At 54.4% G+C, this 25641-nt stretch overlaps 1 protein-coding gene across 2 annotated transcripts in view; it reads right to left on the bottom strand.

Annotated features, from left to right (window-relative positions):
* Nucleotides 1-5637: 5637 nt before the first annotated feature.
* The window catches only part of ZFAND3 (zinc finger AN1-type containing 3), a 318501-nt gene continuing 298497 nt past the window's right edge, over nt 5638-25641 (bottom strand). For both annotated transcript variants that reach the window (XM_068994348.1, XM_068994349.1), the window contains one exon: nt 5638-7807. In XM_068994348.1, the coding sequence (XP_068850449.1) occupies nt 7653-7807 (155 nt within the window). In that variant the 3' untranslated portion in view covers nt 5638-7652. The remainder of the gene's footprint in view (nt 7808-25641) is intronic.

Here is a 25641-nt window from a genome sequence, read left to right as displayed (position 1 = left end):
GGCGCCCTGAGGAAGGAGGTTTCAGTGTGTTTACTTTTATGGAACACATTGCCCTGGCAACCAAATGGTTTTTTATTTCTTTTAGTTACTCTCCATTTGCTGAATCATAGGTGTTCCAGATCTTTTTGAAAGGCTCAAACCGCAAATCACTTGTTTTAAACCCTTTTGATGCTGTAATTTTCCTTCTTTAGTTTTGAACAGTGGAGTGTGGGGTAGAGCGGAAAAATAGCGTGCACGTCTCCACAGGGAGGGATGGAGGCAGGGCTTCGAGGTCTGACAGGGAAAGTCCTTTGAGGAAGTTCAACAAAATACACAATGAACAAATCAGTCTGCGGACACTGGAGTTATAATCACTCAAAGTGCCAGGTTATTAACCTGTCATTCCTGAAATGAATCCCGCCTTTAAGCTTGGGAGGCTGGCAAGGAAACAGTGATTATGCCACCAGCTAATTTAACGTTCAGAAGTATGCAGAGAGAAACCTGCCCCAGCTTCCGGCTAGGCTGGACCTGCCCTGATGCCATGCTAGTGGAGTGCGCAGGGACGGCCGTCCTGCCGGTCAGGGTCTGGAATGTAAGAGGGGCCTCTCCCGCCTGCTGGTGACCAGTGGTTGCTGCTTTCCCCCAGACCATAATACTCAGCCAGGGATTGGGTTGGCGGGGGAAACCAGTTCTAAGCAGCTTTCCTCTTAATCCTCACTGAAACCATCTAATCTGTCCCGCGTGTTTGAGTGATGTCCGCCCAGCGCTAACCGCCCTGTGAAAGCCCCTCCCCAGGTTCTCCCGGTGGCTGGCTGCTGCGGTCAGGCCCTCCGCACAGGTGGGCACTTTCTGTCTTAAGCACACATTGGTCGTGGGTGTGCAAAGAGCCAGTGGGTCGGCTCTTTCTTCCCAGTGTGACGCAGATGTGAGTGGCTTATCGGTCCTGGAGGAGTAGGGTCGCTTCAAGCTGCATGGACAAACCAGATGGTTGTCTTTCTGCAGGTCCCCCTCAGTGCCCTTGACTCTGATCTCTGTCTGCATCCCCCCGTGTGGGGTGAGTGGAACCCCTGGGTTGGGGGGCAGCTTTTCACCATAGGAGGAGGGCTCTGGTAACAAATGGGGCCGCTCGCTTGGTCACCATGGGTGGGTGACCACCTCCCTCAGCATCCAGCTTCCGGTTGCCAATTAAGAGCCTGGAATTCTTGTCCACTCAGCACCTCCTCCGGCGGCGCGTTCACTGCCGACAGGGAAACAGGCGGAGCAGGGGACTCAGGAGTGGGCAAGGTTCAGGTCCTTTGCAGGTAGCACCTGTTCACGGGCTTACTCATGGAGTTACTGTCCAGAGAGGAGTCCCAGCCTGGAGGCCGGCACTGCTGACCTGGGGAAGGTCTGGAGCCTTCTGAGCCGTGGCCCTGCAGCATCCCTCTGCGTCCAGGCAGGGGACAGACGCCGCCTGGCCGCTCAGCTGCCAACCAGGAGGCATGGACCGTGCCTGGCTGGCCAGCGGCTCAGCCCTTCTCTCGTCCCCGGTGAATTCTCTCCACCCTGAGGTCTGTCTGGAGAACAGAACTGTCTCCCTGCTCCTGCAGCAGTTCACTCACCCTTGTTATCACGTAAAGGGAAGGAAGGGACGGGGAGGCTGCCCCTCCCCGGCAGCTGCCTCTCAGGGCCCCTGATGGTCTGGAAGCCTGTTCTGGATGTTGATGAAGCTCAGCAGGGCACTCCAGTCTGCCTCCGGCCACTAGGCAGGGGCTCCACCTTCCCTGATGAGCCTTCTGGTTTGGGGGATGGGAGGCAGTCAACAAATGCATAGGGGACTGACATCTCCAGAGCCCTGGCCTGTCCTACAGAGGACTCCCCCCACCCACCCCGCCGGGAGCCAAATGGACCAAAATGGCCCCCAAACTCGGAGAAACCAAAGGAGCTGAGGGGGAGTGCAGAGGCTGAGACCCAGCTCCAGGGAGCCCCACCAGACCCCTCCGCCCAGCAGAGGGTAGAGGCCGAGTCCCTGGGGAGCTGTGGGCGCCAGGCTGCAGGTTTGGCCAGGCCGGGAGGGGGCAGCAGCAGAGGAGGGCCGGCGGCTCATCTGCACGGTGCGGGGTTGAGGAGGTTGGGGCGGATGGACGGCTGCCTGTGGCCTCTGCCCTTTGTTGGAAACACCACCACCGTAACCAGGTCACGAGACAGAACAAGCAGAGCCTCTTGCCCTTCACTTTAGATAAAGCTCTGTGCAGAGTAAGAGGCAGACTTCTTTGAGGGAAAGCTTTGTTCAGTCACCTCCTGGAGCTCCTTGGACGGCTGGCTCTGAGCACGGCAGGCAGGGCACGTGCCGCATGTGCCCCAGTCGAGGCCGGGTGCCAAGCACTCGAAACTTGAAACACACACTTGTCTTCCCATATCCTCAGTGCTTTTTCCGATGTTGTTCTGGTTTTAGTTAGAACCATGAGCCCATGATGGATGTGGGACTCTTCTCAGTTGCTCTTTAAATTATCACTTTTTAAATCTTAGTAAATGAAGTATGTTGATTCCTGACAAATAAAAGTGTTTTATCCCTAGAAGAGTTGGGAAAAAGAGAATTATTTTCAGCAAGAGTGGGATGTGTTTGTTAGACGGAGTCCTTGGCCAAGAAAAAAGCAGCTTCTGAATTGTGCAAAAATTGCTCAGGAGTTATGCTGTCCCCCCAATTGTCAAACCACTGTGCAGACAGTGCCGACCCAACTTCACCTTTTTTTTTTTTTTTAATTTAGAAGATAACAGAATTGTAATCACTTATTCTTTCTAGAGCCACGGGGAAAGGGAGGTCTTATCTGTGATAAAAAGCAGAGCATCCTGTGTGCGGAGGCCAGCTGGTAATAAAGGGAGCGTTCCCCAGTGCGGCTTCAATTAAGAACCTCCCTTCGGACAGAGAAGAAAAGGTGTCAGAGGAGGAAAACAAAATTAAATATGTCTCCTTCTAGGAGTTTTTCCTCATTAGTGGTTTGCTTTTTGTGTTTTTTCCTGGTGCGATTTCACTCGCATCTTCCATGTGGGTGGCCGGCTCCTCTGGGTGCGGCTGGGGCGGTGGCCAGGCAGGTGGTGGTGGCCGTGGGCAGCGGTACAGGCCACGCTCCGTTTACTTGTGTGGCTACAGCCATCGATTCTGCGTTGTTTGACAGTGGCTCCGGTGGAAGTCCAGTGCTCCTGAGCAGCCTGAGGGATGTAAAATGCAGTCGGCGGTTTTTATTGTAGCAGAAGTTGTCCTGGGCCTGGTGTCCACTCAGGAGTCACAGGAGGAGCTGGGAAAGGACGGACAGGGCAGCCGGGACGCACCTGCTTCTCCCCCCGGAAGCTGACCTGGTCACACCTGGGTGACTGGACAGGATCCTAAGGCCCTGGCGTTTTGCAGGAAATGAAAGAGTGGTGAGGGGGACTCGAGGGAGGGTAAGCCAGCTTCTGGGACACCCCAGCCCTGCCCTGCGTAGGGGTGGGGAGAGAGGGGAGGACATGCTGATCCTGCTGGTGTCCGTGAGACGGGCCACACCTCAGCAGAGCCGAGGGCCTGCACGCCCACCACACAGCCTGGAGCCCTGCAGTCAGGACCCTCTGCTGAACCGACGCGGCTGGGAGCTGCCCCCACTGCAGAGGTGAGCACAGGTGGCACTGCTGAAAATCACTCTTTTTAAAGTACTTATTTTTAAAAAATGCTGAAGAAAGAATGTTCATGGAATAACCTAGCAGAGGGGTGGGGGGGTGCCCTCCCTCTTGTCTGGCTCTGAGCTGGGCTAGTCACTCACTTCCTCTGTGACCGACTATCCAGACGGGCCCAGCCTTGTGTCCCTGTCCTCTGCCAGCTGGAAGGCAGACTTTGGAAGGGGCTCCCTGACCCCAAGTGACTTTCTGCTTTAAAAAAAAAACAAAACCTCACCCACCCACCCCCCGGGCCCCAAGAGGGCTCATGGCCTGAAGACTTCCTTCATCCCCTCATCGAGATGGGGGTCTCGCGGGTTTACCATTTGCATCCTGCGTCTTCTTTACAGCCCTGAGCCCAGGGGAGACAACGAGGCTGCCCCACCCGCCCCCACTACCGTCTCCCCTTGGTGTCCCTGCAGCTGGGATAGCTGAAGCTGCCACCTGAGAGCCAGCTCCAGGAGGGGCCAGGGCCCGTCAGGTGGGAGCAGAACCCCGGGGCTTGGGTTCCCTTGGCTACCCAGGAACACTGCTGACACGCTTACAGCCTGTCACCAGGTGAGCCTCCTCTCGAGCAGCAGTGGGGTGGACAGGGCAGGTTCGGCCAGCCCAAGGTCTCCGTGCTGCTCACAGCAGGAGGTGGCCTCCGCCTTCCACCCTGTGTTCAGGTGGCAGGCTGCCCTCCCCGATGGCTGCCTCTAGCCCTGGCTTCCTGGTTTACCCCAGCAGCTAACGGGGCTTCCCGAGACCTGCCTGGGCCCTGACAGTGAGGAGGAGATGCTGTGGTGGGGACCGCAGGAAGCTCCGAGCGCTGACCAGCTCGGGCCTCAGGCAGGGCTCCCCAGGTCTCAGCGCCCGGCTTTCCCGGCTGCCTTCTGTGAAAGGCAGTGCTAGCTTCCAGAGGGACCTGGAAGCGCCAGGAACCTGCCGTCAGGCTCTCCCAGCTGAGGTCCTGAGGCTACACCCCTCAGCCCCCGCAGAGAAGCTGGCAGAGGGGGAGGTGAGGCACAGACTCGGCCTCTGGGCTGGGGTGTGGGCAGGGGGTTCAGCAGAGAACTCAGCCCTCCTTTGTCTTGGGTTTCTGGGTCTGTGAAGGTTGCTGAGGGCTTCTGGGGCCTCTCTGGGTGGGGAACTGCTTTTCTGAGCCATCTGTAAAGGAGGACTTGGTCCAGAAGCCTGACGGTTCATTTGTGGGCAGAATGCAAGCTTTGTTTTGCACAACAGCCTAGGTGAGCAAATATACAAGTGTGCATTCACAAGTCCTGAGTTCACAGCTGTGAGACGTGACGTGGGCTCTCTTCAGAAACGATGCAAATTCCTGTGGGTTGTGGGCCCTCCCCCAGGGCTCCGTGCCGTATTCACCTCTGGGCAGACGGCATCCGGGCACGCCTGTCCCGTGAGCCAAGTGAGCCCGCTGTGGAACCTACCCTGGGACCATCAGGAGGGGTGCGGACCCAGGTGGCCACCGCAGCTCTGCAGCACCTTCCCAGAATGCCTCTAGGCTCCTGGGCGCTGCAGACGCGGTCACAGCCTCCACCCTGAGCCGGCCTAGTCCTGCTTAAAGCCTGTGAGGTGACTTGCAATCAGATGCTGGTCATCTCCAGGGCTGTGCCTGGGGGAGGTTTGGGTCTCAGATGTGCCGCGATCCAGGCACACCCACCCCCAACCCCTGGGGGCCCTCGGGACTGGCGCTCACTTCCTCCTGTCTCCCCCCAGGTACGTACCCTTGGTGCCAGCAAAGGCCGGCTCACCAGACGCACCTCCACCCCAGGGTCACCTGAGGCAGAGCCACCTGACAGAACCCGGCGCAGCAACTGCGGAGCCTGGACTCTGAGGGACGAGTGAGCCCCCCACAGAGCCTCCACCTCGCTCGCCCTCCGGCTGGGGGGTACCTTTTACCATTTTCCTGGTCATCCAGGTGGCACTTAGGAAAATCGGCGAAACAGAGAAATCCAGGCTGTCATACGATTGGTTTAATTTTTTTTTCAGCAGGAGAAAAAGAATAAAGTTACAAGATTCTTTTAATATTTTCACAAGGTTAAAACTAAAACTGGGCTCTAGGCTATGTGTGTGAGTAAATCTAGAACACAAAAGGGTTAAATAAGATTTTTCTCTTTTAAAGATACAAGAATTTAAGCTTTCCTTAAATTTAACAAACTTCACAGAACAGATACTGCAGGGGAACAAGCCCTCCCCACCCCCCAGCTCTGCCATCAGGAAGCGACCAGGGGCTGCGAGCCCTGTGCGCGCCGGCTCTCCAGAGCCCGCGTCCCGGGGCCACCAGCAGCAGCAGCAGCGGCGGGGCCGGGAGGGCGCCTGGTGGCCGTTTCTGAGATCGGAGCTGGGCGGGGCGCTGAGGCGGGCCACATCACTGAGGATGGCCAGGTACTGGCCAGAGGGCCGTGGCTTGACAACAGTGGTAAACGTGGGCAGGCCTGGCCTCTCAGCCCTGGGCTGCCCAAGAGCAAGACCCTGGTCTGGGTCCTGAAGCAAGAATTAAGGCTGGAGATTTTGCAGCGGATTCCACTCTGGTTGGGAGGGGGTGCCTTGGGGGCAGGGTGTAGGGGGAAGAGCATGATTTCTTATTTCAGTTTCTGGACCAAAAACATCTATAGTTGCAGATATTTACTGTTAATTTGTGGACAGAGCTGAGTATCATTTGCTGTGGTAAGAAAGGGTTAAGTTGCTGGGTTCAACTCTCCCAGTAGCCTGTGCGTGGGCAGCTCTCAACGGCCTGGGTCCGACGGGGCTCGGGGCGTCCAGACCCCTGCTCAGGCTTTCAAGGGCCCCTCTTCCTTCCCACCTGCCCCCCAACCTGACTGGTGAGCACTTCCTAACAGAGGCCAAACAGGCCCGCCCCGCCTGGCCTGAGCTACCACCTCCACTCCGCCCCTCTGCCCTCCGGAGAGGCGCACGCTGAGCCACACGCCCTCCCCGCCCGCCCACGAACCATGCTCTACACAGACCCACCTCTGTCCCGGCGACAGGCGCTGCCCCCTCAAACAAGCCTCTGCGTCACAGAGCGGGCTGGCGGCCCGTGGACTGCGGGGCCACAGGGACCTGAGGGGCGAGGATGCTCCTGCTGCACAGGACGGAGCTGCAAGCAGCTCCCAGCACGGCTATCAATTCCTGGTGGCTATGAAACATCTTTAAGAAAACCTAGCTGCAGAGGCCAGTCTGTCGGCCACAGCTGCTGTGCTGCAGTTAGCTGTATTTGATCAGGGCCGGATCCCTACACTCGGCGGACGGCAGGCCGGAGTCGTGGGGTCAGGGCACCCGGTCGCTTCTTGTGACCAGGGCGGGCCTGTGTAGAAAAGGTGGTTCTTGTTCATGGGCTAGTCTTGAGTGGAGCTAATTTTCAAAGTGAGGTTACTGTTTCTCATCTCGTGTGATGAGAGAGTTTTTTCATATTAATTCAGGTTAAAAAATTTCTTAAGAACCTGCCCCCACCCCCATTTCCTGCTCAGTGGGAGAGCGAGGCCACCCCCAGCCCAGCCACGGGCCGATCTCAGCAGCTGCCTGCGGCCCAGGCACGTCTGGCCGTCAGGGGTCCTGGCTACCGGGACTAAGGACAGTGGAGAGGTGAAGGCCGGACGCTAACCAGAGCTTCCGGCAAAGCCACGTGCGTCGTGGGGACTTGAACACCAGCTTCTCCTCTAGTGACTCAGAGTCTCCGTCTGGAACGCTTTCCACTTAAGGCTTTTTTAAGTTTGACTCCAGCAGTGACAGGTATGTGTGGTTTTAAATCCACTAGCCATGCTCAAAAAAAATATTCTTCATGTTTTAATTTTATACAATGGCTAGCAGGCACCTTAGAAACCAGCCAGAAATCAATTCCAACCACCATCAACCCCTAAACTACAGTACCAGGATGGCTGGCTAAGGGAAGGAAACGGACTGGCTGTAGTCTGACGCGTGCCCAGTACAAGGTGTCTGGCTGACTCTGTCCTAAATAAGGCTAACATTAGTGAACTAACAACAGCGGCACGTGGCGGCCAAGCCGGCCTTCAGGAGCAGCCCTCCCCGATGCGCTGGCAGGAGCGCCCCACTTTCCGGTCCAGTTTCACCATTTTCATGATGGCTTCCTCTCGGCCACGGCCCATGTGGTCAAACGTACAGTCATGCTGCTCGGGGAGGCGGTGCAGCATACAGAACACGTAACCTGCAGCAGCGGGAGGAGCAGAGAAGACAAGGTTAGGGCAGGCCCGGAGCCCGGCTCCCGCTCGGGTCCAGAGAGTGGGCAGCGGTCACAGCACGCGTTCCTGCTGTTACAACCACCACCACCCCCAACAAGAGCACCCGCGCGTTCACGCTGAGTCCAAGGGGCTCCTGCTGCACTGAGGGCGGAACCCCAAGGTGCCCGCACAGTGCCTCCCCCGGACATGCGTGGCCAGCAGCCCCACGCGGGTGTCGGCGAGCACAGAGCTGGTGGCTCGGCACTCCTGGCCGGAGCACGCCTCAATACCCAGCTCAGGACACCCACTGCTTCTCAAAGGCTGAGGGAAACCAAACACACACGAGTGGGGCTCTCCAGAAAAAACGGGTCATTTCAAGGGCTGGAGAAGGTATTGTATTTAAAGAGAAAGAACGGAAATGTTGAGTCCAGTTGGTGTCTCAGTGGAGCCAAATACTTCCAACCCCACCAGGGGGCAGGAGGTGAGCCCCCTGCCCCGGACCCGCCTCCTCCTGGAAATGGGCGGGCTGCGGGCCAGGCTCTCTGCAACCGAGATGCTGCAGAAGGAAGAGCTGAGGAGAGGACACGGGGGCAGGGGCTGTGTCGTGGGGGGCGGGGTGGACAGTCATCTGAGCTTCCTGCGTCTGCCTGGCCCTTTCTGTCTGGGAAGGTGCGGGAGATCTGGGCTGGCTCCCCCGTCACCTCATCCCATCAGCTCTTATCTGGTCACACCTCCAGGTCCCAGAGGCCTGAGCTGCAGAGAATCGGAATCCTTTCCTGAACCTCCTCCTGGGGCCTGTACACCAGTGTGCGCTGCACTGTTCCCCAGGCAAACAGCATCTCATCTTTCAAGCCCAGACCCCCGCAGGCAGAGTGAAGGGCAGCGCCCTGTGGTCCGCCGCCCTCCCCATCCTCCATTTCCTTCAGAGAAAAGGGGGCGGAGGCAGTGATCTCAGGACAGTGGGAGCTGAAGCAGACTGCCTACGAAGGACAGCAGCTTCTTCACCCAGAGAAGATGCCTCGGGACGCTCACAGTCCTGCTCTGATGTCCTGATCACACCCAGTGCAGACACATGCCCACGGCCTGAGCAAATAGGCCGAGCCTGGACAGTCCGTTGTGTGAAAAAACACTATTAACTGCTTCCCAGGGAGCAGGGCAGTGCATGAGAGTCTAAATTGGGACGAGGTTTGAGGGAAGGAACAGATGAAACTGCATCTCCCGAGAAGCTGAGCTCCCACTTGGCCCAAAAGCAAAGTGAAGATTAATGAGCCCGTGTGTTATATTTACTGATAAGTTCATTACTTGAAGATATTGGATACCAGTTGTCTTTCTCCTAAAGGATTTCGCAGCAGAAGCGTGGATGGCCTCAATATGCATCCTTCGTCTGACGAGCACAATCATCTTTTTGGAGCAAAGCCCAGCCGGGCAGGGAGAAGCGGCTGCCGGGGCGGGGCGGGGGTGGGGGCGCACTGGCCAACCGCACAGCAGCCGGAAGTGAGTGGAGACATTTCTGTCGCCAAGGCCTCACGTGTTTCTACACCTTCGGCATCTCTAGTAAGGGCGGGAGGCCCCCTGCTGCCCTTCCCTGCCTTCAAGATATTGGGGTGATGCAGAAGAGGGTCCCCAGGGCTCTCCTCTCCTCCTGATGGATGGTGCTAGCTGAATAAAAGTAGCAGGAAATGGATTAGCCCTGAAATTAACTCAGCCCTGGCTCAGTCTAACACCTCATTAGTCAAAGGCAGACTGGCAAGGAGGGGAGAGGCTCAGGTCTCACCACACCCCCTCACAGCTCTGCCGCAGCCCGCCTTCTGCCGACTCCAGGCGACCGCCAACTCGATGGGTGGACCGGAGAGTCCGCCTTCTGTCTGGAAAAGGAAGCCAGGCACCACGGCCACAATCACCCTGGATATTCTGCCCCCTACCCGGGGATTCTCCTCAGCCAGAACACCTCATTTCTCTATGCAGGCTCTGTGCCCCTCTCAGACACACCTTGACACTTGGCTCTGACTTCTGAAACGTGGAAACTACTAGACAGGTAACTGGGGGGATGGAGCTGGTTAGAGAAAGACAAGACTAGACGGCATTGTAATCCACTGGGGGAAAGTCCGGGGGCAATTTTGGAAGGCTAACTTCCCAAGGTGCTGCACTGAGGTTATTAGATGATATAAATTAAGCTCAATTCCCTCTCCTGTCAGGATCACTCACCAAGTGGAAGATACATGCTAGAACTTGTCCCAAATGCTGAGTAGGTTATCATCTACCAACAGCAGCCAACCGGCTCATGTATTTCGGTGTCGGTGGGTGGGGCGGACTGTTGGATGCAGGCAAGGGGGCAGGGGACTGGTGGGTGGGCTCAATCTTTATCCTCTTTTCTCGGTACCCACAGACCTGTTTCCACTCAAGTGTCATGAACGTTCAATTACCCTCTGATGGAATTCCAGAGACCAAGCTGGGCACATGGAAAGATGCAAAATCAGGCTACTGGGGAACAAGATTATTCTTATTTCAGTGAGGAGCAGTTTCAGAGCACAGGGTGTTTACAGCCTCCATCTTGGGTTGGCCAGCCTCAAGCTTCCTCACTCCGTTCATCGGAAACCAAGTGGGGCCTTTTCACAGAGGGTCGGCCAAGGAGTGTGCAGAGGGGGAGAGAGCAGAAAGGACGCAGCTGATCAGCTGCGAAAGGGGCTTTGATATCACCTATCATTATCACTCTCACTCACATACAGATATATTTTCATCTATAGGCTCCTTATGGCCCCACAGTTCAGCATGAAGTAGTTTTAGAAACGACTTGAATACTCTCTTGCTTGTGACAGCTATATATACAGTCCTTGGGAGGCATAAGCAGTAAAGAATATGATGAGAAGAATGCCAACCCTCCAAAAGAGAGGAAAACAGCCAAGGTAGACGTTTTTGAAAAACAAGTGGTTCATAGTGAGGTTCACAGTTTAACCTCAACCGCTCCCCCCAGCGCACCATACACACAAGCTGCCTGGCTCCTAGGAGCCCTGATCACTGCTTCCCCATGAAATACTGGCCGAGCAGGAGGCCAGTTAGGAGCTCTGTTAGGGCTGCGGAGCTGTTCTTAGTAAATCTGCACAAACACTCAAGAACGTGGGTGAGCGTTTGTTTGCCAGCACTGACGAGCACTCGGGACGAGCCCCTGATGGAAAGCGGAGGGTGCAAAGCAGCAGCCTAAGCCCCGTGTCCCACGGCACCCTCTTCAGGCCCCTCCCCTGCTGCTGCCTGGCTCGGCCAGGCCATCCTGGGTGAGGGGGGAGGCCAGACCCGCACAGGTGGGGTCAGTCAGCCCAGCCCCCACCTCCCACCCCACCCCAAGCTGCCCTGCAAGGGGTCCAGCAGCTACACCCTCAGGGCTTGACAAAGAAAAGGCCTGCCCAGGTCACCAGAGCGGCTGGGCTCCTCCTAGGGGACTGTGGCCATGCACACCAAGAGACGGGGCAGAGCACAAAGTACAACCCACGCCCCAGCCAGACACCATCCTGGGTAAAGAACACACGGAGAGGCCGCTCGCGGGCGGAAATGGGCGCATCGGGTGCCCCCAGCTCGTGGCCCGGGAGACATTCCCAGCAGAAAGTGGATCCGAGGCGCATTCTTCCAGGACTCACACAGGTCTGACATGCAGGTTTCTAAAAACGCTCATCCAGTGGGAACCAAACTTCAGCTTTTAAAGCCAACATCTGAAAGTCATCCATTCCACTCAGACCCCTCATCTACGGCTAAACCTTACCTCTGCTCCCAGAGAGACGGGTGTGGGTGTTGTGAGACCACCCACCAGGACTGAGAACAGTCTTGACAGATGCCATCATTAAGCAAAGATGATATAAAACCAACACCCAACTGACCAGAAGTGCTATGAAAGTTGTAACAATATTTCCTGTTCCACTCGTTTATAAAAATCAGTGACAATAACTGCCCAAGAGAACACCCAGGGCAGAGGAGACAGGTCTCTACCTCTGAGCACTGCTGGCAGCAGGGCGAGGGCCCGGGCCTGAGCCAGACTGGGGACCTGGGCGCCGGCCCTCCCCCCCCACCCCCCACCCCCGCCGGCCCTCTCCCCCACCCCTGTCCTGCTGTGGGTGGAGGAGCTGGAGGACCAAGGGCGGAGCCAGCCTCCCACCTGCAGGCAGCACAGGCCCCACCCTTGACTGAGGCTGGGACCCCCAGCCTCTCTTCCCTCTGAGCCTCAGGAACTGCGCAGGGGGTTGGAACTGTCTTTTTCTTCCATGGGATTTCCTAAAGGAGATAAAGTGATGCCAAAATTCACAAAGTCTGAGCCCCTGACATTTTTATTCAATCCCTGCCAGACAGAAATGTTGCTTATTGGCTTTATCTTGGAGTAAAAAGCGCCGCTTAAAGCTGGCATCGGACTTCCCCAGCAGTCTGTGCGCCCACTGCAGGCGGCCCAGGTTTGATCCCTGGTCAGGGAACTAGACGCCGCACGCCATAGCTGAGGGTGCACACCGCAATGAAGATCAAAGACCCCGCAGGCCAGAGCGGAAGGCCCGGCGCAGCCAAACAAACGTTAGAGAAGATGATAAAGCTGGCGAGACTGCGCAGGTCTGCATACTTACGGACTTTAATTAAACATTTGTTTTCTGACAGACTTACCCCACTTGGGGGCTCTCCCAAGAGGGCCATGTTAGTGAGGCCTCAGACCAGGGTGGGCCTCGGCTCCAGCTGCTTCGGGTGTTTTCACCCCACTCACGAGAAATGTTTCACACTTTCTTGCTCATTTGGATTTCAGAATGTCAGAGGTGCAAGCAGATCCTAGAAACACGGGCATGCCCTAGGAGCGCGGCACTGTGAAGGCGCCTCCGGGGTGCGGCCTCGGGCGGTGCTGTGCGAGTGTGCTGCCTGCACTGACACGCCCGCCCCGTGTGCTCCAACAGGAGGCAAATCAGACGCCTGTCACTCAGACAGCAAACAGAGCCCACCCAAGACCTCCCAAAGCCCTCCGAGATACCTCGGTAACGGACCCTCCAAATCTCAACTCATCGGTAAGGACCGTTTGCTCTCTGAATTGTTTATTTCAATGTAAACAACAATTATGCCTGACTTGTGTCTGAAATGACTGGGCAAGCTCGTTATAAAGGATCACACTTTTCCAACAACACAGAAGTTTCTTAAAATGCAGGACGGCAAACTGACCTCACAGCTCATTTGTAAGTCCACGTTGGGAACAGCAGGTGGCTATAGGAACACTTGTCGGAAAACATTAGCCACTTACACTCCCACCAGCAGTGATCCCTGGATTACACCGCCTCCACTGACCCAGTGCCCAAGGCAGAATTTGTAGCACAAAAATGCATTACAGGAGCTTAATGCATTTTATTTTATCAGGCCCACAGTACAGGCAAAGCAGCTGCAGGTGTTTCGGGAACAGAATGCGCCTGTTTCACACTCTTCTCCATCACCGGTTTCGCACAGTGGAGGAAAACGCAATCACACTCCAAGAAACAGAGCTGGACCCCTGCTCCTTGAGTGGCTGACAGAGCTCGGCGGGGCTAGGGAGAGAATGGGTGGATGCACTGTCAGCCACCCAGGGGGCTGGAACCAAAGCTACTGTGAACCACCAAGTGGGCATCAGTCTGCTTTCCAAGGGGAAGAGAACCTGCAGTCCACAAGAGCCCAACGCCCTCACCAGGCTTCCCAGGCGGCGCTCCCAGTAAAGAGCCTGCCTGCCGATGCAGGAGCTGTAAGCAACGTGGGTTCCACCCCTGGGTCGGGAAGATCCCCTGGAGGGCATGGCAACCCACTCCAGTATTCCTGGAATCCCATGGACAGAGGAGCCTGGTGGGCTACAAGTCCGCACGGTCGCAAAGAGTCGGACACGACTGAAGCGACTTAGCACACAAGGAATGTACTCACCAATTGAATAAAAACCAGTAAACAATACCAAGACAGATCTAAAACAGACACAATTGTTTGTTTTCCTCCAAATCAATTAAAATATCAAGTGAGATACAAGCTAAATGCTACAGCAAAAAGCAGTGTGACAGAACGCCAAGATAGACGAGCCCGTGCAAAGAGCTGGGGCAGAAGCCCGAGAGACGCCTGTGTCAGCCCAGTGTGATGGAGCTCCCGACACAGACAACCCACCACCCTGGTCTCCTTTATCGACGTCTCTTCAAACCTTCAAGCCTCATTCCTGCAAAAACGCTGACCTCTTTCCTCCAGGGGAATGCTCGTCCACTTCTAGGAACAACTCCTTCCATCACCCGACACCCAGGGAACAGGTCTTCCACCTCTCATTTCTGCCTATTTTTCAACAGCGTGTGTGTGGGAGAGAAGGTGGGCCAGACCTGGGGCTGGGCCAGGAACCCTCACCATCAGCTCGGACCTGTGAGAGTCTCACCCCCAACCCCGACTTCCCTTGGTGAGCTCTTTAATGCCCCGGAGCACAAGGAGAAGGGGGCTGGCTGCAGGCTCACATCACAATCAGGCTGTGTTATCTAGAGAGAAACATATATTTAAAAACTAAGAAAATGGCTCAAGGCAGTTTCTGCCACAGGAATAATGACTTGCTCTTTCAAGTATCATTTTATTTCAGTAGCTGAAAACAAGTAGCATTAGCCTCTTAGAACCGGAGCAGTTTTCAAAATCCAAAAACCCTAGAGGATGCCAGCACTCCTGGTCACCTCCCCCGCCCCGCTCCAGCCCCTACCCTGGGGGGGCTTCGGGGGAGCCGTGAGGAACTGCTTTCCAGAGGAGACCTCATCCTTCTCTCCCAGGCTCCTGACTGGTTGGCCTTCTCCTTCAACAGTCTCCTGTCCTTAGAGTTTACCTTCTCAGAGGGCTCCTAGAAAACCAACTCCAAACCTGCAAGAGTCGAACCTGTCCTACCCAAGAGTGGCCGAGGGCAACCCAGCTGCCAGGCCTCCCTGAAGGCCACGCTGGCAAGAGCCAGTCCACCCAAGTCCCAGGGCATCTGAGTGGCAGGGCCGCCAGGGGACATGAGACTGCAGATGCTGCGCGCCCCTCCAGAGCAGCGCTGGAGCGAGAGGAGCGCCTGCCCCATTTCCTCCGCCGGCCTTCCAGTCCACAGGCTGGGGTCAAGGGGAGGACAGATACGACAGGCCCTCCGGTTAGTGCCCCCGTGCTATGGCAGGCCCCTTAGGGGAAGCTCAAGTTCTCTTTCTGAAGAATCCAGTGAGGAGGCTGTGCACCGGAGCCCAAGTGCTGGATTCCGTTCCAGCTGCACGGCCGCAACAGCCATGTGGCTGCCGCTGAGCCATCTAGCCTTTCAGACCACAGACGTGGCTCCGATAAACGGGGTTGTTACAGCCATTAAGGGCCGGAGCAGCTGAAGCCTGACTCAAGGAAGACCCACTCACCCGTCGGGCTTCAAGGCTGCCCCCCCACCCCCGCCTGCAAGGCTTGCTCATCCTGTCCCCCCGGCGCCTCCTGCCGCTCAGTCTACACTCTGTTCCTGTCTCCTGTGACGAAGGAGAGACAATCAGGAAATCTTCCTGTGAGCGTGCGATGCACACGTCTCCTCTGTCCCTCTGCATACTATAAATGCGCTGCCATAAGCTGACAAGCTCAATAAAGATTTCTGTTGAAGATATGCAAATTTTAGAAAAGCCTGATTTAAATATGTGACGACTACACAGGGCAGCCTGGGAAGTAGTCAGTGGTTAGGGACCCCATAAAAGGGATGCGGAAACTTTCCAAGGACAGCAGGGAACAACTCTGCTCCCATGAGGGCTTCCCCAAGAGCGGCTGAGAAGTCTGCAAGCCTCCCTCCGAAGCAGAGGCAGAGCACGTGCGTCTCCAAGTTTGGTCACGTACTGGCTGCGTGCTGAAAAGCCCGTGTCTATTTCCCGAGACTGTCAGGCTGGGAGCTGGTGCGAAAGGATGAGCGGAGAGAGGAATGGGCTGCAGACACTGCAAACCCGACGCTTCACCTCTGCTGTGCCGGCGCTGCCCGCACCCATCCTGTGTGCTTCTTGTTGTCACCACACAATTCAGAAAGGTCATTCTGAGGACCTCAAGAGTACAAGCATGCTTTTCTCTATTTCCACGGATTTGCGCTTTAAGGTCACAGGCCCCACAACATCTGTGCACTGCTGTGCGCCTGTGTGTGGCAGGAGGGCGGGGTGGAGGGAAGAAGGCCAGAGAAGCGAGCTACAGTTGGTTAAACACACCTCTCCTGGAGGGAAAGAGGCTTACTCTGGGGCAGAGAAATGTTTTAGCTGAAGAGATGAGCTCAAATTTGAAGTCAGACTACAAACTATATATACTCAGAAACTCCCACTGAATGGACAGCCCACTCCAGGGTCTGGGAGACTTCCTGTCTAGATGTGGGAGAGGAGGTGGCCTCATGCCCAGCTCCTTCACCAAACAGTTCCAGTCTGGGTACTGAAGAACCCCACGAACGGAACCTGAACATTCCTCAGTCCCAAGGGCCCTCGTCGGTTCTGACAGATCTGAACAGCCGACTCCCCACGGGGTCTGTGATGCCCCGTTTTCCGTGCTGTCCTTCTCCTTCTCTGGGAGCACCTCATCTTCTGTCCCTTAAGTATTAGAAGTATTCAGTGCTAGACCCCACGTTCTCTCCCAAGGTTTAGATTCTAACTGTACAGGCTGCCCCTCTGAACTACCTCTACCCAGACCGCTCTTCGGACCTCCATGCCACCGTATCCAATTATTTCTCCTTGATATCTTGGCTACCTCGAGTGTAAGAGGTCCAAAATGGAAGGCACACCTCCTCCTTCAGTGTCCCCCAACCTAGGAGAACGGCGCCACCACGCAGACACTGGCTGTGACGTGGCCCTGGAGCCATCACGGCATCCTCCCCAGCGTTCACATTCAGTTAGCAAGTGCTATGGATCCTGCTTCCAAAAACCAAAACCATTCTCTTCTTCCCATCCACACAGCAGCCACCCAGTCAGGAACACCAGTACCTCACGCCCCGGCCGCTGCCCAGCCTCCTTCCGCAGCCAGGGCGAGCCCACACACCCCGGCCTGTGCCAGCACACTCGTTCAGCCTTGGTCATTAACCGCCTCAGCACTCCTGCCCCTGGCGGCCTCCTGCTCTTCGCACCACTCAGCCCTGTACTCTGTGTTCAAGACAAAGGGACCTCACTGCATTCTTGGTTCTGAAGGTCTTGGCTTCAATAGCTCTTCCTCAGGAAGATCTTCCTGGAGACTCAGATTAGGCTAGGGACCTATTATATGCTTTCATCTCCTGGACTTTCCCTTCAATCACCAGTCACAGTTGTAATTATCAGGTCACTTGTGTAGTTTTTTTTTGTTTTTTTTTTTCATTTAACTTGTTTTCCTGACGAGATTTCATGAAAGCAAAAAGGCTTTCTCTATAAACCACATGACATGCCTCCTATGGCTAGAACAGTGCACGGCTTACTCAAAGGTTAGTTACAAACCGTGTTTTCCACTACTTTCAGAAGATTCATGCACCCAATGGTCACAGCAGTACTATTTATAGTAACCAAGACGCTGAAACAATGTCCTGTGGCAGAAGTGAGCACAGCACGCAGGCGGAGCAGGAAGAAGGCCGCAGGCCCGGGGCGTGGGGAGGTCAGGCCCCCGCCTCCGGCCACGGGGCCACCGAGCCACCCACGGCGCGGGGCCACTGCCGGGTCTCCACGCCCTCCAAGCCTTCTCCCTCACTCTCTTAGATGGATTTCTTTTTTTCTTTTTGTAAGGCTAATTGAATTGACATGTACCTTTTTTCACACTGGTTAATTAATTCCTCTTCTAATAGGTAATATGTGAATATAACAGAAATTCAGTTTGTATAAAATGATATTCAGCAAAAAGCCAGTCTCCCATCCCATTCTGTCAGTTACTAACCCAGAGGCAAAGCAGCCACCCGTTCTGACGCATCCTTGAGAGTCTGAGATACACACGTTTGTGTTCCGGTCCCAGAGGGCTATTTTAAACTCGTAAATCCCATCACTAAATTCACTGTGTAAACCCCTCAGTGCCTGCCCACTACTTTTAGAAAAAAATTCTGACCCTCAAAGGCCTCCCAGCCTATCCGGCCCCAACTCCCCTCATGCGCGTGGGGGGCACCAGCCACACCAGAGCCTCTCGGGTCCTCAGATACGGACGCCAAGCGCTCCGGCCCCCAGGGCGGTGGCAGCTCTTCCCCAGCGCTCCCGACGGCCGGCTCTCCCAGCTTCTGTGTCTCAGCCCCACAGGCTCTACATTCAGTCCCGTCTCGGCACTCACTCCTCTCAGAAGCTGCCTCATTCACCTGCCCCCTCACTGACTGCGTCTTTCCCCCAGAGAAGAAAAGCACCACGAGGGCAGGGACGGTGACAGCTCTGTTCTCTGTTCCTGGGGAGCTCAATAAAGATTCGCAAGCAGAATGAACAAATAATCTGAGTCAACATTTTACACAAAGACAAGGACTTCCAGCGATAAAAAGAACATGTAACCCTGGTGCCTGTGCCCCTCGGCCCTCTCCCGGAGAAGGACCACGAGCACCTCGCGGTCTGCGCCCAGCCCCCTGGGGACCAGCTGGAGCAGGCGCACTCTCAAGACGATCACTGCCTGGTCTCAGCTTTGGATGGGTTCCTGGTTTTCCCCTCCAGTACCAAGTTTACTTTCCTAATTGTGCTTTTCTGTTGCCATTATTAATATGAGCCTATATTCACTGAGCTCACTCTGAGAGGCAACCCAGAAACGTCTAAGATGGCATTAGGTGCTCTCCTGGAACTAACTCATGATCACAAACGAGCTGAGCACAGACAGTGGAGAACCGGATATAACCGTGTAGGTTTCCACTGACATTTCTCATTCTACCCTAGCATTTTGGCCAATTACTCCAGATTCTGAGGAAAATTAATCCAGGGGTAGCATCCAGTTCAAGGGAAGAACAATGTAATTGACGCAGGAGAATTAACACAAAGCTGGGCCTTTTATCTGTACGTCTGGAACTTTCCCCCTCTGAACCTGTAACACTGCAGTGCACCGCTCTAGAGAACACAAGTCATCAAACGTACTAATCACAAGAAAGCACAAACTCCATGGTGCGCTGACTCGCACTCCCATCTTCCACTGCAGAGCAGAGGCTGGCCGCTGCAGGGCGGGGGTCCTCATGGGCCAGGGAGGAAGAGCCCCGCTCCCCTCCTCGAGGGACAAGCAGGCTGCCACTGGACGAAGCCTCCCCGACCCACAGGACAGCAGACGCAGCCTCTGCCCGCCACCTCCCGCCCTTCGGCCCAACCACCCATCTCCGGCATCACAGGGAGCATCTTCACGGATACTTCCAAGGAACTCCGGCCAGAAAAGGGCACGTGACACGTGCACGAACACGCCCCCTAGCTCCCTGCAGCCCCAGAGGACTTGCTGGAATAAGGGGAGCGGGCTTGGCCGGCTGCTGTGGGAGACGGCCCAGGGGAGGTGCCCACAGGCCGGGCACCCACGCCCAGGCGTGCGCCAGGGACTGCATGCGTGCATTTCCTGCACAGCAGCGGAGGGGGCACCCAAAGCAAACAGGGGCGTTCCTTATCGCCCCGCTACGTCCCAGGCACTGTTCCGGGGCAGAACGTACACCAGACGGTCGGAGCAGCCCTAGCACAGCTCCACAGGCGACAACAGAGGGAGGCAGCGCCCTCCAAGCCACTGGAGGGAAGCGGAGGGCCCCGCCCAAGTGCACGCCACCCCGGGAGCCCGTGCCGGAGCCCCCTGCCCCTTCCATGCTATTCTCTCCCCCTCCTCTGTGCCTCGGTAACCACGGCTGCCTTAACTCCAGACCGACAGCTGAAGGTGTTCTCTGGACGGCAGCTCGAGGCAGGTCAAGTCTGGAGGACTGAGCCTCCACACCAGGCGGGCTCTGCATTGCTGCCCCCGTCCCTCTCAGAGTGCAGAAGAGGCCTTCACTACCTCCTGGGTTCCGCCTCGCTCCCAGCAGGGACGGGAATGACGTCTGGCCAACAAGGAGACCCGGAGAGATGGGAACTTCTAGAAAAGCCAGCTGATGCAGTTACTTCGGGCACTTCAATAATTTACAAGACAGACTCCTCTCCCCTCTCAGTCTGGGGCCTCTGAACTCTGCTCCCGGATCTCATGATCAGTCCTGACCACCCACATGTGCAGTGTGACAGCGTGTCTCCCACCAGCTCCCAGCACTTCCTCCTCGCCTCACCAGCACTTGAGTCTCTGGGTCTCAGGCCCTTCGTGGCTCTGTCCCCAGGACCCAGCTCCCTGGTGGCGTGACTTGGAGTCTCGAAGGCTGAAGCGTTTGGGTGACACCAGGCAATGAATGAGAGCCAGCGAGCCACCACCATGGCACCTGGGGCTCTGGTTAGGGCAGCTTTCTCACATCAGTCTTCCAAAAACGCCTCACTCCCCAAATGCAAGTCCTCGCTCAGTGACGCTGCAGAGCCTGCGTGGCTGCCTTGTCATGGCCTTATCGGGCTCACTGCCAGCAACAGGCAGCCAGATCTGAAGCAAGCGGCAAGGCTCTGCCTGGAGCCTGCCTCTCCAGGGCCCGAGAGTCGAGGAATAAGGACTCTCACATGACTGTATCAGAACCTTGGTCTGCTTAGGTAAAAGCACTTTCTAGAAGCAGAAACCAACTTCATTGATATTGATCTCTTCAGAGGAAAGGTGCTATAGAAATCTCATCTAATAAATAAAGGATTCAAACTCCGGCGTTGGGCTGTCAGTCCAGGAAGGGAAAGGAGCTATCAGGCTCAAGGAGTCAAGAGTACTTATTGGTCACCTGTGCACTGTTTACAGAGCTCTATTCTAGGGGCTGGGTGGAAGAGAAGAAAAAGCCACTCGTTCCTGCCTTTAAAGACAGCTAAAGATGCACGAAGAGTAAAATGCTGAAGGACACAAGAAGCAAAGCAAGAAATCAACTGCAAATAAAATCAATACGCTCCAACTCCACGTAATAAACCGGGGGCACTGAGGAGAGGTCACCGGCTAAGGTGTCCTGGAGGAGGCATTTTCAAGGAAAACAAGGACATGAATTAGCAGTCAGGAGAAAATGGAATGGACACGTCAGGAAGAATTAAGTGCCGTTGTGCCTCACATTACCCAGGCGCAGCGGGGGACACAGAGGTGGCAATGCCATGGCCTGTCCTCCAGAAGCCTCATATCCCAGTGGAGTGACCAGGGGCACGTGGGACAATGGAACCCATCCAGCAGGCTACATAAACTGTCACCGTCCACTAAACTCATCACTGAGACGGGGAAGAGCTCAAGGAGCAGCCAAGACCCACACGGCTGCAAAGAGGAACCACGCACCCTGCAGTCACACACTTGCTGTCTAGGGCACCCGTGGCCCAGGGTGGGGACACGAGAGAGTGGCGGGAGCTCAGCAGACCTGGGCTCTGTGCCAGCTGATCCCTTAACATTTCTGGGTTACTTGACTTCAAAGCTTGAGTTTTCCACCTCTGTAAAAAGGACCATCTGTCCACCCATGCTAAGGGTCACACAATATCACATGGTTGCAGGCATCCACTGCAAAGTAGGTACTCAATAAAGCTGCTTTTCCTTCACCCAGAGGGTCACAACTGCAATGGACCAGGGTTCACCCGTCCGCTCACCAAGGCAGCACCACACCCCAGGCGCTACAGCAGGGCCGAGAGCGGCTGAAGAACGCGGCATCAGCCTGTCCTCCAGGGCTCACGGTGTGGAGGAAGGGCAGGAATGGAGACGGACGACCCGAGCATGCTCTGAGAACTCCAACAACAGGGCCAACCGTGGGCCCCACAGACGGCTTCTGAGCAGCCCCAAGAGGAGACCAGCAGGGGAAAGGTTTCGTCACAGAGACATCCAGATTTTGTGAGGACCCCTGATGAAGCGAACCATGGAGACGAGCCCTGAGCCCAATCTGGCCTTCCTGCCCAGCCTCGCCTCTGTACCCCCACACTGTTCTCCAGGCCCTGTACACGGACTTGGGCCTGGAGGACTGGAGGTGCTGGGAATCCAAAGCCACCGCGCTCAGATGTGTGAGGAGATGGCTTGCAGGAGCGGACGGTGATTTGTGACAGGTCTATCCAGAGGGCAGAGTGCCGAGGAAGAAGGGCCTGTTATACAGAGAGGGGAGGAGTGTTAGTGCAGTGGAGGGAGCACCTCGTCAGTCTAAGCTGCTTGGCAGTAAGACAGGCCTCACCCCTCCAGGCTGCACCTGCACGGGGGCTGGACTACCTGCCAGGGCCCTGCTGATGCCATTTCTGCAGGGTTGGGTCAGGGAGCTGGACAGGCACCAGATGAGTAACTTCTAGGTCATTCCAGTGCTTGGACTCTGAGTCAAGAGAGTGATGGGGTTGATAGGCATCAATGGGAGACTGGTGTGGTTACACACAGTAGGTCTGTGACCTGCCAGTCTCTGTGACCTCCAAACAGCCCATCTTGTCCGTCTGCAAGTGAATCACAGGTTTTATTTAGGCAAATACAACCATCTGCAAAGTATTTAATTAAGCCAAAAGCATATCACATAATTTTAATTAGACCAAGCAAGCAATGCTCCTCTGAAAGCATGTATGTCTTGAATGATTCTCCCCCTCTATCAATAAAACTTCAAGGCAGATAAAGGTATGTAAAAATAGATAATGCTAAGGGTTTCTACCTAAACCTTATTCTTTAAGCTAGTCATTCCCTTGGGAAAAGCTCAGGTTTCACATGTACGCTGGCATCAAGAGTCTCCATGGAGACCAGCCCCAATGTTCTCCTGTACACCTGCTCAGGCCTGCCTTCACACACAACCACAAAAGGACTTTTCCCCTAAAGAGAGCCCGGGGTTCGCCAGAGCGCCACAGTTCTCCGCCTTCTGACTTGTTCTTCATGTTATCAGCCGGTACTGGCGGGGTGCCCACCCAGGCCACATCTGCAGGGTGTGAGAGCCACAGAGCAGCACGTGGCGCTGGCCTCTCGGGAGCTTAGGGTCTACAGGAGAGCGGAGAGCAGTGGAGGAGGGCGTGTGGCACACACGAAGAAGATGCCAGCCTCTAAGTGCGAGAGATGGGAGTTGCCTAGATCTGACATAAAACCTCTGATGTGGATGACCTCACTGGAAATTTCTAGTAACTCTATTTTGTCTTAAATCATCTTTGCCTTCCTATAAAAATGAGCTATGAAGCATGTAGGTAGTGTGCCAAACCTTGGGGTCTGTTAGAACTGCCTGGGCAGCCGCACTTGTGCCTTCTGAAGAAGTAGTACCCTCAGCTACTCAGGCACTCTGCGGTGCTGGTCTCAGGCCCGCACTTCTTAGGAAGTTCTACTCAGGAGGGAGTCAAAGAGACGAGGAGGAAGACAGGGTGTTTAGTAGCAGGTTATCTATGTGCGATGTACTGAACACAAGTTTGTTTTAACTACACACATAAAAGGCACTAAAAAGGACATTTCTTTACCAATATTTTGTGAGCAATTTGTTATTATTTTGAAAGAAATAATATTTTAATCCTATTATTTTGACTAAATACTATTTTTTACCACAACTACTCTAATTTGGTGACATTTTGCCGCAAATGATCCATATAAGAGTCCCAAGTCCTGAACCAGGGTCTGGAGGCTGAACTAAGAGGTTAAGGGAATAAAGTGTATTAATTTGGGGTAAAGAAAGAGCAAGAAATCTTCTGGGTACTTCAGAGGAGATAAGAACGTTAGTCCACCAGGGGACAGGCAAGGATACGAAATGAGAAGCTGCAGCCAGTGGGGGCGGAAAGCCGTGCTGGAGGGAGGGAGTGGTGAGCAGTCAGAAACTCCTCAGCACTCCTTGAGTTTCAGATCAAAGCCCGCATGAGCACACAGGTGTGACAGGAGGCTGTGGCCATCTTTCTGGCCTTAGTTTCCTCCTTTACCAAAGGGCGGGGGCGGGGGCGGGGGGTGGGGTGGGGAGGTTGGACTGATGAATGATTGCTAAGGCTCCCTCTAATCCTGGTGCTCCGTGATTCTATTACCTATTACCCACAATTTGTGTGTGTGATTTTGTATTGTGGTAAAAGCATTTCATTCAAACAAAGCATTTCAAAGCACTGCTCAGTGTGCCTTGCTTTCATTGCCTCAAGGGAGAATAACCCAGAACAGTATCCTGGGTGTCTGCTATGACTTCGGCCTTCAGAAAGGAGGAGTGACCTCAGGTCACAGGTTTCCCACTACAGCGAGACAGACACGTTATGACCACAAACACAGAGCAGGTGTTTCGACTGTTAAGCACAGGACAGAAAACTCCTTAAAACTCACCTTTGTTAGGCTACGTGGTAGCTCACCAGGACTATATCAACTGTCTGGGGAAAATGTATTTGAACATTTCCTGTGGTTTCCTAAAATGAATTCCACAGGTAACAACTATTAAACTTTGTCAGGCAAGCTATGAAAAACCTACAGCCAAATCATACACGAATGGTAGAAACAAAACAAAACTGAATGTTTTCTACCTGAGATCAAGAAAGGGCGAGGAGGTTCATGCTAGCCAGTGCAGTAACACAAGAAAAGAAGTTACAGGCACACAGACTGGAAAGGGCTTCCCTGGTGGCTCAGATGGCAAAGAATCTGCCTCTTATACAGGAGACCTGGATTCAATCCCTGGGTTGGCGAAGATCCCCTGGAGGAAAAAATGGTAACCCACTCCAATATTCTCACCTGGAGAATTCCACGGACAGAGAAGCCTGGCAGGCTACAGTTTATGGGGTCACAAAGAGTTGGAAACAAGTGAGCAATTAACACTTTCACTCTGGGTTTCCTGGAAGATCAGCTGGTAAAGAATCCGCCTGCAATTCAGGAGACTCTGGTTCGATTCCTGGGTTGGGAAGATCTGCTGGAGAAGGGATAGGCTATCCACTACAGTATTCTTGGGCTTCCCTAGCGGCTCAGCTGGTAAAGAATCCACCTGCAATGTGGGAGACCTGGGTTCGATCCCTGGATTGGGAAGATCCCCTGAAGAGGGGAACAGCTACCCACTCCAGTATTCTGGCCTGGAGAATTCTATGGACTGCATACAGGCCACGGGGTCACTAAGAGTTGGACACGACTGAGCCACTTTCACGTTTATAACTAGTAAGTGAACTCAGTAAGGCTGCAAGATAAGAGATCACATACACAAGCCAGCTGCATTTCTAAGCGGCAGCAGAGAACAATCCAAAGATAAAAACATCTGTTTACAACAGCATCAGCAAACTGAAACACTTCAGGGGTTAGTACACTGTTGAAATGGCAATTCTGTAAACCTTTCCAAATGGGTAAGATATCTGAAGTATAAACAGACTCTTCAGAAAAGAAGATATATGAGTAGCCAAAAGGCATCTGAAAAGGATGCTTAACATCATGTCATTAGAGAAATGAAAATTAACATACAAGAGTGAGATGGTACCACACAACCATTAGAGTAGCTGAAGTTAAAAAGAATGACAAGATTAAATGCTGGCAAACTATGGAGAACTGGAACCTTAATACACTGTTAGTGGGATTTTCTTTTAAAATGTTAATGACCTTTCAACCTGGCAATTCCACCTTCACGTATTTGCCCAAGAAACTAAAACATATGCCCACACAAAGCCTTCTGAGTGAATACTGACAGCAGCTCTACTCATAATATCCCCAAACTGGCAACAACCCAAATGTATGTCAAATGGTAAATGGATAAACAAATATGGTATTATTGATACAATGAAATAATACTAAACATCAAAGAGGAATGAACTACTGATATGTAACAATATGGATGAATCTCAAAAACAGTATACTATGTGGACACACAGGACTGTATATATGCATTGCAAGAATCCACAGATGTTAACATTCTAAAAAGGCAAAATTATACCAAGAGGCAGGTCGGTGGTTAACTGCAACTGGGGCAGGTGTAGGGGTTGACTGA

The sequence above is a fragment of the Capricornis sumatraensis genome, chromosome 22 (assembly GCF_032405125.1).
Source record: "Capricornis sumatraensis isolate serow.1 chromosome 22, serow.2, whole genome shotgun sequence".
Lineage (NCBI taxonomy): Eukaryota > Metazoa > Chordata > Mammalia > Artiodactyla > Bovidae > Capricornis > Capricornis sumatraensis.
This window is presented reverse-complemented; position numbering and strand designations above follow the sequence as displayed.